The sequence below is a fragment of the Eriocheir sinensis genome, chromosome 4 (genome assembly GCF_024679095.1).
Source record: "Eriocheir sinensis breed Jianghai 21 chromosome 4, ASM2467909v1, whole genome shotgun sequence".
Classification (NCBI taxonomy): Eukaryota; Metazoa; Arthropoda; class Malacostraca; order Decapoda; family Varunidae; genus Eriocheir; species Eriocheir sinensis.
In genome coordinates, this window is record NC_066512.1 from 19,824,683 (window position 1) to 19,837,773 (window position 13,091).

At 44.3% G+C, this 13,091-nt stretch overlaps 1 protein-coding gene and 1 long non-coding RNA gene across 12 annotated transcripts in view; one reads left to right on the forward strand and one right to left on the reverse strand.

Annotated features, from left to right (window-relative positions):
• The window catches only part of LOC127009660 (uncharacterized), a 196,798-nt gene that overhangs the window by 137,166 nt on the left and 46,541 nt on the right, over positions 1-13,091 (forward strand). The gene's annotated exons all lie outside the window — the stretch shown is intronic.
• The window catches only part of LOC127009585 (GAS2-like protein 3), a 206,103-nt gene that overhangs the window by 6,193 nt on the left and 186,819 nt on the right, over positions 1-13,091 (reverse strand). For 3 of the 11 annotated variants that reach the window (XM_050882795.1, XM_050882800.1, XM_050882809.1), the window contains exons 6-16: positions 12,795-12,930; positions 6,534-6,638; positions 5,771-6,004; positions 5,349-5,491; positions 4,409-4,608; positions 3,168-3,293; positions 2,364-2,441; positions 1,947-2,084; positions 1,152-1,229; positions 585-638; positions 18-104 (exon numbers count right to left, since the gene is read on the reverse strand). In XM_050882795.1, coding sequence (XP_050738752.1) covers positions 18-104; positions 585-638; positions 1,152-1,229; positions 1,947-2,084; positions 2,364-2,441; positions 3,168-3,293; positions 4,409-4,608; positions 5,349-5,491; positions 5,771-6,004; positions 6,534-6,638; positions 12,795-12,930 — 1,379 coding nt within the window. The remainder of the gene's footprint in view (positions 1-17; positions 105-584; positions 639-1,151; positions 1,230-1,946; positions 2,085-2,363; positions 2,442-3,167; positions 3,294-4,408; positions 4,609-5,348; positions 5,492-5,770; positions 6,005-6,533; positions 6,639-12,794; positions 12,931-13,091) is intronic. The other 8 variants (XM_050882827.1, XM_050882817.1, XM_050882830.1 and 5 more) reach the window with 8 other exon arrangements.

Genomic DNA, 13,091 nt, shown 5'->3' on the forward strand with positions numbered 1-13,091 from the left:
CTCAGTTAGTAACTTGCCTGTTTGGGGTCATGGCGAAGAAGGTAATGCTCCAGTGTGTCCCAGCCGCCCCCGACCCTTACCATGACATGCTTCCCCTTCAGCAGCTGTACAGGAAGACAGAAAAAAGGTTTCCTGTTGGACCCTTCGACAGCCGGCACAGTAGATGCAGAAATGGATTGGATATGCTTAACGTACCTAACTCAAGAGATTCTGATATTCATTCCTGACATGATGTTTTATTCTGAATTGGATTCTAAATTTCTTCAAGCAGCACCATAAAGCACACATCTTGTTAATTTTGTATAATGAGACTCAAACTGTTGATGGTACAGGGGTGAGTCATTAGGGGATAGAGTGCAGCAGTCAATACAGGGTTATACACTGGGTGTTGCATGCAGGGGACTTTACAATATACTACAACAGAAATGAACATGCAGAGAACTACTGATAATGAAATTGAAGGTTTCATGCTACCTTAGAAATGCAAAGCAAAACTGAAATAACAAGAATACATGAGCAAGAAAAAGCAGTCATGAATAGTTCAAAAGGACTATAAAACAAAACAAAACTCCAGCAATGTTTACATATGGCTCTAGAGAAGTGGTGACCATTGCAGGTGTTACTGGGATTCTGCCGTTCTGTTCAAGGGGCATAAAATATATCAGCCAGTATCAAACACACCCTGGCGGGCAAAACAATGAATCAATGAATTGGAGTTGCAGTGTAATTTGAAAAAACATCAGTGAATATTTCCTTTAGATTACAGTTAGTGTAATCGACAAACTAAAGCTGTTCATTTTTAAAGAACAGTATAGTACCTACACATAACCTTGGCCTTGTTAAGTTTAGGCTTTTAGAAGAAAATGTCCTAAAATTTGTGCTAACATTTGAGTCAACTCAATGACAGTTACAGTATGATCCCATTTGCCCTTCTTGTATAATTATGGTTGCTATTAGTAGATTATAGGCTTTCCTGGATGGGTCAGTTCATACTAACACACAGACATAATGGATGGTAGTGAATATTCTACATATTTATTTTTCACTTTTCATTCTGGAAATTGTATCCTCCAAATAAGAGATGTATATTGAGGTCTCACTGTATCATAATGCTCAACTGATTGTGAAAGTAAAAAGAAATAAAACATTACATCTAATTGATCTGGGACGTTGCCCTTCCTGGAGGTGGACTTGGGGATGTGAAGCCTCACAGCAGACTTTCTGGGCGTCTAGTAACACAAAGAAAGCATTAAGAATACTGTTTACTTTAATGAAAAGATAATAACACAGTGTACTAAGGATTGTGATGCTTATTTTGGTATTTCATTCAAACTTTCTCCAGCTGCAAGGAGTACCTACTGTTTTGCACTTGGAATTTCACATTAGGCTTACTCATTCCTTCCTTAATGAAAGTCATTCATTATTAGCATGAAGTTGATTTTATGTGATCATATCCTTTCATCACATGTAAAATTAAAAGTCTAATAGCAATACCAATTGGTGATGAAAAACAATTACCGTACTTATGACTCCCATGTCAGATATTTGATATATGCTTTGTCATTAGTAAATTAACAGCACTGTGTTTTGCAATCCTGGCTAACACGCTGATGGCATAAAGTAATTGAAAATAAATGTATATCAGCATCTACTCTTTGCATCAGGAGTTGATAAGTTCATATAAAATCATAGAAACTTTATAAAACTGAAGTTCTTAAGGCTCATATATGATAAGAGAGTGAGGGAAGCAGCCTTACAAATGATGACATGTAATTAATTTATACATAAGAATATTTAACATTTAAAAAATGTTACTACCTATACTTGTTCTCATATTTAAATGCAGTGTGGTAGTTTGACATTAAATAAATTGACAATTGGCTGAAGCATGAAGCTAGTGTCAAGGAGTCAGTCAGTCAGAATACAAACACACACTTCACAAGTACATTTTTACGAAAAACAGAAGGGGACAGGCAGCGCTTTGTCCAGTACGAGTCACAAACACGAGGACAATGGAAGATCCTGGCTGGTGCCTTAGAGAGTGAGATTCTTGCTAAGAACTGCTCCACTGTGTGGCAGTGTATCTGTTCAACACCACATAAAACATAGCACTTAAAATACAAATATAGATATATATATATATATATATATATATATATATATATATATATATATATATATATATATATATATATATATATATATATATATATAATTTTTGTTTGTTTGTTTGTTTTGGCGGGTTTGCTGGAGGTAATAGCATTAAATGGATGTTTAGTTGTAATCAGAAAAAAATATATACATTTCAGAAAAAAAAATCATGGTATATTTTAGAAGGCAAACCAAAACAGATGAAGTTTTACATGCTGGCCGCAGGGAGAGAGAGGTCTGCTGGATGGTTTGCTCCCTTGGGCAAAGGTCTTGAGTGAGGATGAATTACTCTGGGGTGAATAAAACAAAATTCTATGTGATTAAAAAAAATCAACAGCAAGAATAGGAACAAGAGTCTATGAGTACACAAAATACACGGTACTACAATACATACAGGCAAACAGGATAAAATAACGATGACAGGACAAACATGCTTCTTAGAAGTGTACTGGGATCAAACTGGTGAGGGAGTGCAAAGTGTGGAGGTCCTGGCACAGACAACACTGACGCATGCTCTACAGGAAACACTACAGAGGGACGACTCCTCAGTACCGAGTATGAGGAAAATAACTGATAAATCTTGATGTTGCCTTTTGCCACTAAATAAAAAAAAATGGTTATAATTTCCTCATTGCTCCTTGTAATAGAAATATTCTGAAAATGGCAAACTAGATTTGAAGTGTTTTCTGTTCAGTTACTGTTAGCACTGTTACATAATTCATTATTGATTTATTAGTTCTGGTTATTTATTAGTTTATTGTATACACCATATTTACCACATCTCTTGTCAAGTGAAGTGCAGTATTTTCATATAAGAAACATGCTACATTTAAAGTTTAATGATTTATGAAAACAAGCAAATATATTCTGTTACAGCACAGTCAAGCTTGTAACATCAGGGTCATATATATATATTGTCAAGAAGGCAGAAATGTGTGCAGGAGTCAAGTCTACATAAACTGCACTAAGAGTTGTGTTGTGTGGTCTGTATACTTACCACGCCGCAGCTCACTTACCCGTACATAGACGTTTTTTCCACAGATCTCATACTTGCCATCCGCTACCCTCTTGACGTGAGACTTCCGGCAGTCATCATCCTTGCAGCCACAGTAATCTCGAGTATGGTTGGCAATATCTAGAACCTGCATATAAAAGTGTGGTTACCCTCTAGTGAACAAAATATGCTAGAAATGTAAAGATTATTCAAATATTATTGCCATCTTTGATCAACTCTCCATATTATAATGTATGTTATTAATAAATCTCCACTTCAAAAGCAATTTTAATGAAAATGACATACATAAATATAAATAAGATTATGCTAGCATGAAGAAGTTGTAAAAGCTATAAATATTTCATTGAAACACTCAGCAGTGACTGACAGTTGCTTGCTATTACTTGAAGGGTTTGTAGCTACATGAAAGTGAACTTAAATGTTGATTGGTATGCAGCATGGGGTGAGGGTCTGTGACATCAACAAACTATTTCCCTTTCTTGTAAGCCCCAGTTTGTTTATAGATGAAGTGATCAGTGTCAGCAATGAAATATCAGCGGCGACACAGGAACATTTACATGCACCAAAATTAAAAAATCTTAATACACAGACAAATAGATAGTGCTTCATTGTTGTGTTGGCATGGTTGATTTAAATATGTGAGCAAAAAATTACGCTATTTGTGTCTAAAATCTCGTATAGGTTCCTGAATTCATGGTTTTCTGTTTCAACCACTCCCACACCTCCCTTTAACCCGGTAACAGCGACAGGCCAAATTTGTGGCTTTACCATATAGCAGCAACGGGCCAAATTTGTGCCATGATATAAACCCCCAAAAATAGACGATACATAATCTGATTACAAATGCTTTGATATATATTATGAAATGGTTTGTGTGAGGGGTGATTTTTTCTCATTTTTCTCACTTGGAGGGAGCATTAAGAAACATGATCCCTGCTGCTACCGGGTTGATTAAAAACCTTGTGAACTATTAATGTGGTTGCACAGTAGGAGTCCAAAGGTAACTATAATATGCTTCACTACATATAAGCTTTTTGTCTTTTTTTCTAATTGGTAAATTTAGCTTGACTTTGCTGTGTTTCTTTTGGGGAGAGTATTCCATAAACTTACAAGAGTTTGTTCACTACATTTATAACTACGTATTATTGTTACTGCTGTGAAGATATGAATGCACATGCCTCTTCAATGCACAATTTATCATGACCCGTGGCAGTGTCCCGATAGTATCAGTGTAATGCTCACCTTGTTATCGAGATCAGTTCTCTGAGCTTCAGTAACACTATCTGATTGGACGGTGTTGTAGCACTCCTGGAGGCGACTGCAGATAGAGGGGGAGCGTGAGGGAGGCTTGGAGGAGGGCCTGGAGGTGGGGCGGGATAATGGCAGGGGGCGTGGGGGCGCGGAGGCTGGCGTCCGCTGCAGGGAGGAGATGTAGCGCCGACCTGAGGGGAGGAAGGTGATTGTATAGTTGGTGTCTTGTAACCATGTGTTGGAGGAGGGTGCCCAGACGTGCTGCGTGTTGGCTGAGACTGTGGGGCTCAGAATATCATGAGAGAGAGAGAGAGAGAGAGAGAGCGAGACGTAATGAAAAAATACAAGGTGAGGAAGGTAATCATAGAGTATACCAGGGAAAGGTAAGGAGGAATGAAGATACTGGTTTGCTGTTGCTTTAGAAGTAGGTAGTACAGTCTTGTGCAGCGAGGTGACAGGAGGGGTTGAGTAATGGACTTAGCAAACTCAGAAAAGCTGGTAGTATAGAAATAGCAATAAAAGATAGCAGGGGAAGTAACATTGCAGCAGAATTTGAGGTTGAAAGCAGTCAGTCTTAAGAGTTGATAGGGCGAATGATTGAACAGTACTTTAAGGTAATTATAATATCGGTCAAAATTACTCCACTCCTTCCTTCAGATAACTCAATAACATTATTACCACAGCTTACTCAAGCAACAGCCCTGGAAGCTGTCTAAGAACGCGATTAGGAACAAGCGTGAAGGATTTCCAGTCCAGAAAACCATTTTAACATTTTTTTCATTAATAAACTTTGTAGTTTTGGTTCAAATTAGCATCTGAGAAAATGACACTGCACATTGATTTATGTTGCTTAAGGGTTCATAAATCATCACCATGGTGGATTGCTTTTAACGACTGTTCAGTGTGCCCAAGGCGTGTCCGAGGTACTCACAGTGCGTGGGCGTGGTGGGTGTGGTGTTGGGGGTGGAGCGGCCCGAGGAGCGGGGGGTGCGTGCCGAGGGGAGGCGGGGCTTGGCGGAGTGGGTTGGGGTGGTGACGGGGGTGGTGGGGGTTGTCTTGGCGCCCGACCACCCTCTGAAAAAATAAAAGAATATTAATATGTAGGTTAGCGGGAGCTCTTATGTATACAAATGAGCTGTGTCATCGTACACCCGGCATTATTAGGTTCACTTTATGCAACTCTAATGCTTATCTTGTCACGGTTCATTTATTGAATGTTAATTATTTTAACTGACCAAAAAAATATAAAGTGTCATTATCGCTCGTGACATAAATACTTGTCTTTATTTCTTCCCCGTCTTGGCGATCCTGAAGAACGTTATTTTAACTTAATAAGTAGTCAGTGTGCAGTACCTGTCTGACCTTGACTTGCAGGGGATGCTGGTGGGGCGCCGCGCCAAGTTAGACACGGCTCTCCTGATGGAGGCGGGCTTGGGCGGTGGCGTGGGCTTGGCCGGGCGCGGGATGCTTGACCTGGGCGTGTGTGAGGGGGCAGCGGAGGGCGGGGTCTCGGTCTGCGTGTGTGTGGAGGTGTTGGGCAGCACGAGGCGGGGCACGAGGGGCAGGTGACCCGGGGCGGACAGCGGCCTGGCGGGACACGCGGGGTGATTAAGTAAGTCTGTGTTCATTCTAAGGTGATGGATTAGTCCCGCCCCTCCCTGTTTCTGATGCAAGTCGTTAGTTAGCTGAGAGATGTAAGCTCCAGCCGCCCCGACGCATGTGATTAGTCGTCGTTTGGTGGATAATGCTCATGAGTGGCGGCTGCTGGGTGGGAGGGGCGGGGCTTACTCGTTATAGTAATCAGAACAGAGTGGACGAGGGCGGAACTTAGTCAAAATTAATTCAGGTTATAAAGTTGAAGGAGTAACTTAACCAACGTTGCAAGATATACAACTCATGCATCACCAACCCTTACATTATGACTAGTACCACCAAATAACCTGAACCCCAAGATTATAATTACTATTATTTTCTTTTTTGGTCGAGGGGAAAATACAAAATCATGCGTGTTAGTGGGTGGTGGCGGGAGGATATGAGTCATTAGCGGTGGGTGTAAGTTAGTGAGTGAGGGAGTGCGTAAGGGAGGGAGAGAGGGAGAGGAGCACCTGGCACCTACCTGGGCAGCTTGGTGTGGTCAGCGGCGGGCGGGCTGGGCGCGGCGGGGTGCAGCGTCAGGGTGGAGCCACGGGGGGAGGAGGTGTTGGAGTACCCGCTGTCAGACCTGCCGGCAGTGATGGTGGTGGGTTCTAGACTGACACTTCTAACGGGGACTACTGCACTCACCCACACCACCATATACACCACCACCACCGCCACCATCACTCACCATCACATAACTCACCTCCTTCAGGCCTCACTGTCACCATCACCACCACTATCACCAACACCACAACTCACTCCCACTCCACACCACCATATACACCACTATCACCACCACCACCACTCACCATCACCTTCAAGTCTCACCGTCACCCTCACCATCACCACCACTATCAGCAACACCGCACTCACCTTCTTTACGCTCCCTCACGCCCACCATCACCACCACCACTGTCACCATCCCCGCAACTCACCTCCTTGACTCTCCCTCACCCCCACCATCATCACCTTCACTCACTCCCAGCACCAACATCACCATCAAACCACCAATTTCGCACACCATTACTCTCCACTTACCACCACCACCACCACCATTACGACCACCACCACCAGTACTTACTTTCCACCACCACATCACCATTCACCACCTCTTACTATATCATCAACACCACCTCGCTATACAAAACACACACCACCCCCACCACCGCAGTCACTCACCATCACCACTATCCCCAACCTCACCACTCCCATCACCACCACCACGCCACGGGATACATACACCACACACAATTCTATAACTCACCAGTCACCACCACCACCTGCAATCCTCACCATTATCACCACCCTTGCATTGCCATAAGTAACACCCTCACTGCCATTGTCCATCCTCACAATCATTGCCTCCGTCGGTTTGATAATTAATTTTTCTCTCTGTGTTTGTGTTAGGTTGTTTGTTTGTTTGCTCTTGTGTGTGTGTGTGTGTGTAAGTTCTCCATCACTCCTCTCTCCACACACACACACACACACACACACACACACACGAGCCAAGTCTGTCCCCGCATCGCCCTTCCCCGCTCCGCCCTTCCCCGTGCATGTTGAATACAAGTTATTTCCCTCCCATTTGGCGGCTGAGGGACGCTCTGCCACTCGCAACGTTGAAGACTTATGTAAGCTCCTCGGATCCCCCCTTGATAGACGTGATGCTGCAATAATACTACAAACAGAACACACAGAAATAGTGACGGATATATATTCTTTAACGGATAAAATATTGCTGAAATCCAAAAGTATGAATGATTGGGGAGGAAAGTCTTAACAGAGAATTTGGCCATGTGTTCTATCGTTATTTAGTGTAATTGGCAGATTTCTTTACCTATTTCTCTTTTGATGCTGCTTCCCTTTGTGGTTGTCCCTTTTTATCCCTTTGTCACGCTGATTTTTATTCCTGTGTGACTCTGCTTCTCTTTATTTTTGTGACGCGTTTTCCCTTTACTCTCGTCCGTCATCATCCCTTTGTGACGCTGTTTTATTTTTCTTGTTCCTAGTGACGCTGCTTTTCAATCCTATGTGACGCTGATTCCTTCTATTTGTGCTTTTTTGTCTCATACCTGACGCCACAGCTCTTTACTCTCGTCTTTCTTAATCCCTTTGCGACGCTTACCTTTTTTTTAATTATTTGTAACGTATTTTTTTTCCTTTCATGGTAACTGATTCCTTTTATTCATGACGCCGCCTATCCATATAAAAAGTGAAGCTGCCTCGCTGTTTCTCCATATGGCGTTACATCCCTTTACAAATGTGACGTCGCTGCTCTTTATCCCGTTGTCCCTTTCCCTTCTTGAACTGACGCCTCCGCAGTCCACACCATCACTGTAGCACAAGCCAATGAAGTCCAAGATGCCATTGTTAGTGCGTAAGTTCCCACCATTCCACTTAATAAATTTAGTGGGGCGTGAGGCTACTAACTTGGACCATTAATATGACTCCGTGATACACACTTGGGCCGAGGCTGAGCTACGCGAGCCTGCAACCCCGAATCGTGTGGCCTAAAACTGTCCTTTACTCCGATACCGAGAATTCAGATCGCACTCAAGAGCATTAGACCAGGGGATTAGGTTATGTAAGCGCGCGCTGATTCTTTTGAGAGGTTCTGAATACGTATTGGAATGTTTTATGCGGATTTGGTGTCGACTCGAAATGCCTTTTTATTTGTGTGTGTATATTTTTATCTTTAGTTGCTTGGTTATGTTTTTATGTTTTATGGTGTGTGGGGGGGGATGTTTGGTGGAGTAGTGTGTTCGGGTGTGTTACGAGGAATGTGGAGAGTGTGGTGATGTGCTTGGAGGGTGTAAGAGAGGATGTGTAGTGTGTGAGTTTTAGTAGAGTGAGGTAAGTAGTAGGGGAGGGTGTTAGGGGTGCGTGGAAGATGTGAAGGGAGATGTACAGTGGCATAATGTGTTAGTGTGTGTGTATGGAGGGTGTGAAGGAAGGATCTGCAGTAGCATGGTGTTAGCGTGTGTAAGGGTACGTCAGGGTGTGTTAGGGATATGTGGAGGGTGTGAAAGGGGGGCATGATGTATCAGAGTGTGTTAGAGGATGTGCGGGAGGGTGTACAGTGGCATGGTGTTAGTGTGTGGTATGTTAAGGATATATGAAGGGTGTGAGTGGAAGGGGTGCAGGGTGGTAAGATTTGTTAGGGTGTGTAAGAGGATGTTAGGGAGGGTGAGTAGTGGTATGATATGTTAGCGTTAGGGTGTGTTAGAGACATGTGAAAAGGTGTGAGGAGGGGTGCAGGGTGGCAGGATGTGTAAAGGTGTGTCAAAGAACGTGAGGGAGGATGTGCAGTGTTATGGTGTGATAGCGTGTGGTGAGTTAGCGTTAGGGTGTGTTAAGGATATGTGGATGGTGTAAGTAGGTATTAAGGGGTGTCAAGGTGTGTTAGAGGAGGTGGCTCGTGTATCAGGGAGTGTGTTGTCCCTCCCCTGTCCTGCTGCATCACCGCCCAGCCAGAGTGTGAAGGGGGCGCGTGCCTGGCCTCCCTCCCCGCGTCTTTGCCTACCCGTGACGTGACAGGCGCCGTGGCACTAATGCTCCCCGCCAATGCTCCTCCTTCGCTCGCCACGCCTCACGCCACCTCCCAAGACTGACACTGCTTTCTGCGACCCACCTGCTGCCCTGTTGTCCCTGTCTTCGCTTCCTCCTCAACTTGACTGCTTGCCCATCCACTCTTCTTTTTAATCCGCCTCCCTGCCCTTCCTCTAATCCCTCATCTCCTTGTTTTACTCCAGTTGTCGCCCCTCCACTTCTCCTCTGACCTACTTTCCTGTCCTTGCTCTAATCTCTCCTCTCCTTGTTCCACTTCTGTTCTCGCCCCTTCTCCTTCTCCTCCAATCCATCCTCATGTCCTTCCTCTAATTCCTCCTCTCCTTGTTTTACTCCAGTTCTTGCACCTCCCCTTTTCCTCTAATCCACCTACATGTCCTTCTTCGCATCCCTCCTCTTCTTACTCTTCTCCAATTCTCGCCCCTCTTCCTCTACGCCTCCTTCCATTCCACTTTCCTGCCTGCCACTCATCCTCCGCTCCTCCTAGCCTTCCGTTTCTCACTTCACTCCAACTTCTGGCCTGTAACTCTTCTTCCTTTCCACTTCACTCTCAACCAGCCACACCAATCATAGCTTTGAATTCCTCTTGGTTTTCGTTTCCTCCCCATAGTTTGCATCTCCCACCCAAATTCTCATTCTCCTCCTTCTCCTTCCACCCAACCTCTTTCTCTTCTGCTCTTCCCGTCACTTCACCTCCCCCTCTCTGCTCCATATTAAAAGTCACCTCAACTCCTGATAGCATGACGTCAGTATCACTTCTATTCATTACCGTATTTTTCACAGCTTAAGTTTTGAAACGTAAAAGGGCTGCGTCTGACCTACTTGCTCCGTCACCTTGATATGGGGGGGAGGGTTTCAAGTTTAGGGAAAAAGTTCACCTCAAATCGTAAGTTTAAATTCATATGGCCTAACTTGTATTTAGATATGAAGAAAGGTGAAGAGGACAGACACTGGCGGCGCATCTTTGTGTGTGGGTGTAGGAGGTGGGTGACTCGTGGTGACAAAAGTTTAGTGTCGCTTAGAAAAAAATGTTGAGCTCTTTTAATTTTGTGGCAGAGATTTTGGTGGGACATTTTTTGCTTAGCCAGTGTTAGTTATTTGTGTGCGAACATGATGCCTTTATGCCTATTGTTGTTGTAGGTGGTGGTGGTAGTGTTGGTAGAGGTGGTGGTGGTGGTGGTAATGGTGAAAGTATTGTTATTGTATTATTATTATTATTATTATTATTATTATTATTATTATTATTATTATTTTCATCATCATCGTCGTCGTCGTTTTTGTTATGTCTGCTATTGTTATATGACTTGAAGTTGTTGCAGTTGTTCTTATCATTAGTTCTGCCAATGTTCAATTTTCTTCTTATTACTGTTATTGCATTAGTTATCGTTTTTTTTTGTCTGTCATTATTACTGTTGTTGTGGTTGTTATCGTTGTTGTTGCTGCTTTTAGAGGATGATGTTGTTCTTGTAAGACTGTTAGTGCTGAGGTCTTCGGGTTTACTGCAGTGAAAGAGTAGCACGGAACTTACGAGAAGAGAAAGGAGTGACCTTGTGTGTAGGTCCAGTGAGGGAGGCCAATCACTTTTCATGCGCTGAGGTACACACGTTCGCCCAAGCACCACCATCAGCTGAGTTACCAAGGGGGGAGCCTCGGGCCATCACGCTGCGGCACTTTGTAACTTACCTCCTCTTCGCTCTTAGGATGTTTATGTACGTCAAGAAATGAAACTTAGCTGCATTTTATGTATACCACTGCACACACACACACACACACACACATCCGAGAGAGGCGCATCCGAGAGAGGACGGGGGAAAAGCGGGAAACCGAGTGGCTGCGGCAGCGGGTCAGCCTCGCAGTGTTCCGCGGGAACGCAGCAGCGCTATGCCAGCAGCGCCCCACATCTGACTTAATCTAAGATCCAACTCGACTTTTATTATGTTATTTATTACGTATAATTCTTGTGTTTTATGTAGTATTTATCTATAGTATATTAAAAGATATGGTTGAGGGCGACAGTCATCGGCGTTCCGGCAGGGGCCGATGAATTGCAATGCGAACAATCTAACCAATTGTTCCCATCGTAACTCCCTTCCGGATGGAGGCACCCCCCCCGCCCACACACACACACACATGCACACACACACAAGCACGAACAAAGCACGTCACTCCCTCTTCCTTCACTTCGCCTCACACACTTCTCTTCACCACCCACAACCCCAACTCCGTCACCCACCAAGTCTCTCTCTGAACTAAGAAAGCCTCGAGACTCAGCATAGCGAGAGAACAGCATTACGCAACAGAGAATGAGAGGAGGAGGAGGAGGAGGTGGTTGTGGTGGAGGGGGGAGATCTCCCGACGAAGGCCAGGTCATATGACTTTTTATGTTGACATGGACGTGTGTGTGTGTGTGTGTGTTTAATGACCGTATATGTAAATTTGAGGCTGTATTTCTTTGTATTTTTTAACTTTTAGAGGAGCTCATTAAATAGAATATGCTCTCTCTCTCTCTCTCTCTCTCTCTCTCTCTCTCTCTCTCTCTCTCTCTCTCTCACCCTCCCCCCACTTTATGTTTTTGCCTTGCCCTGCTTTCTCTCCCTTTCAGTCCTCACGTCTCTAATGATCTCTATATGGCACGCTTTTCTTTCCTCCACCCCTCCCCTCTTACAGAATTTCCCTCCCTCTCTCTCTTCATCCTTTCTCCCTTCGCTCTTCCCCAGTCACGTACTTTATATATATCCCCTGCCCATGTCTGTCCCTCCTAGACATGGTTCGAGTCTGTCTGTCTGTCCGTCTCTCTCTCTCTCTCTCTCTCTCTCTCTCTCTCTCTCTCTCTCTTCCGTTTTCCTCATTCATGGTTCACTTTTCTCGCTGTCTTTTGCTCCTTTTCAGTTTTCTTTTCTGCTCTCTCCTTATCTCCTAGCTTTTACTACCCTATCACAGTCCAATTATACACACACACACACACACACACACACACACACACACACACACACACACACACATTTTTCCTTTTGTCCACTTGACTTTTTTATTACATCCACCCACATGCACACAGGAACCCCATCTCGACCCCTCCCACACACCCTCCCACACCACTACTCCCACACTCCCTCCCATGCTCCCCGCCTACACTCTCCGTCCCATGCCACGCCCACGCACTCGTGTCGTCACGTACCTGCCAGACCACTCCTCGCCGTCCATCTCCCGCTCCAGCTTGATGATCCCAGGCGGCTCCAGTCCCCACCAGCCCTGCGCCAGGCGGCCCACCTCCAGCAGGCACAGCACCACGCCGCGCGCCCCGGTGTGACATACTGCGAAGAGAGAGGACAGGGGTTAAGGGGACAGGGGTTAACAGGATGCAAATGTTGTGTAGCTTTTGTTGTCTTCGGGAAGGAAATGAGTTTTAATTTCCTTTGTCCCGAGGAAGTAAAATGGATTAGTCTGGTTGGAAAAGTTTATAATATTTTTGAAG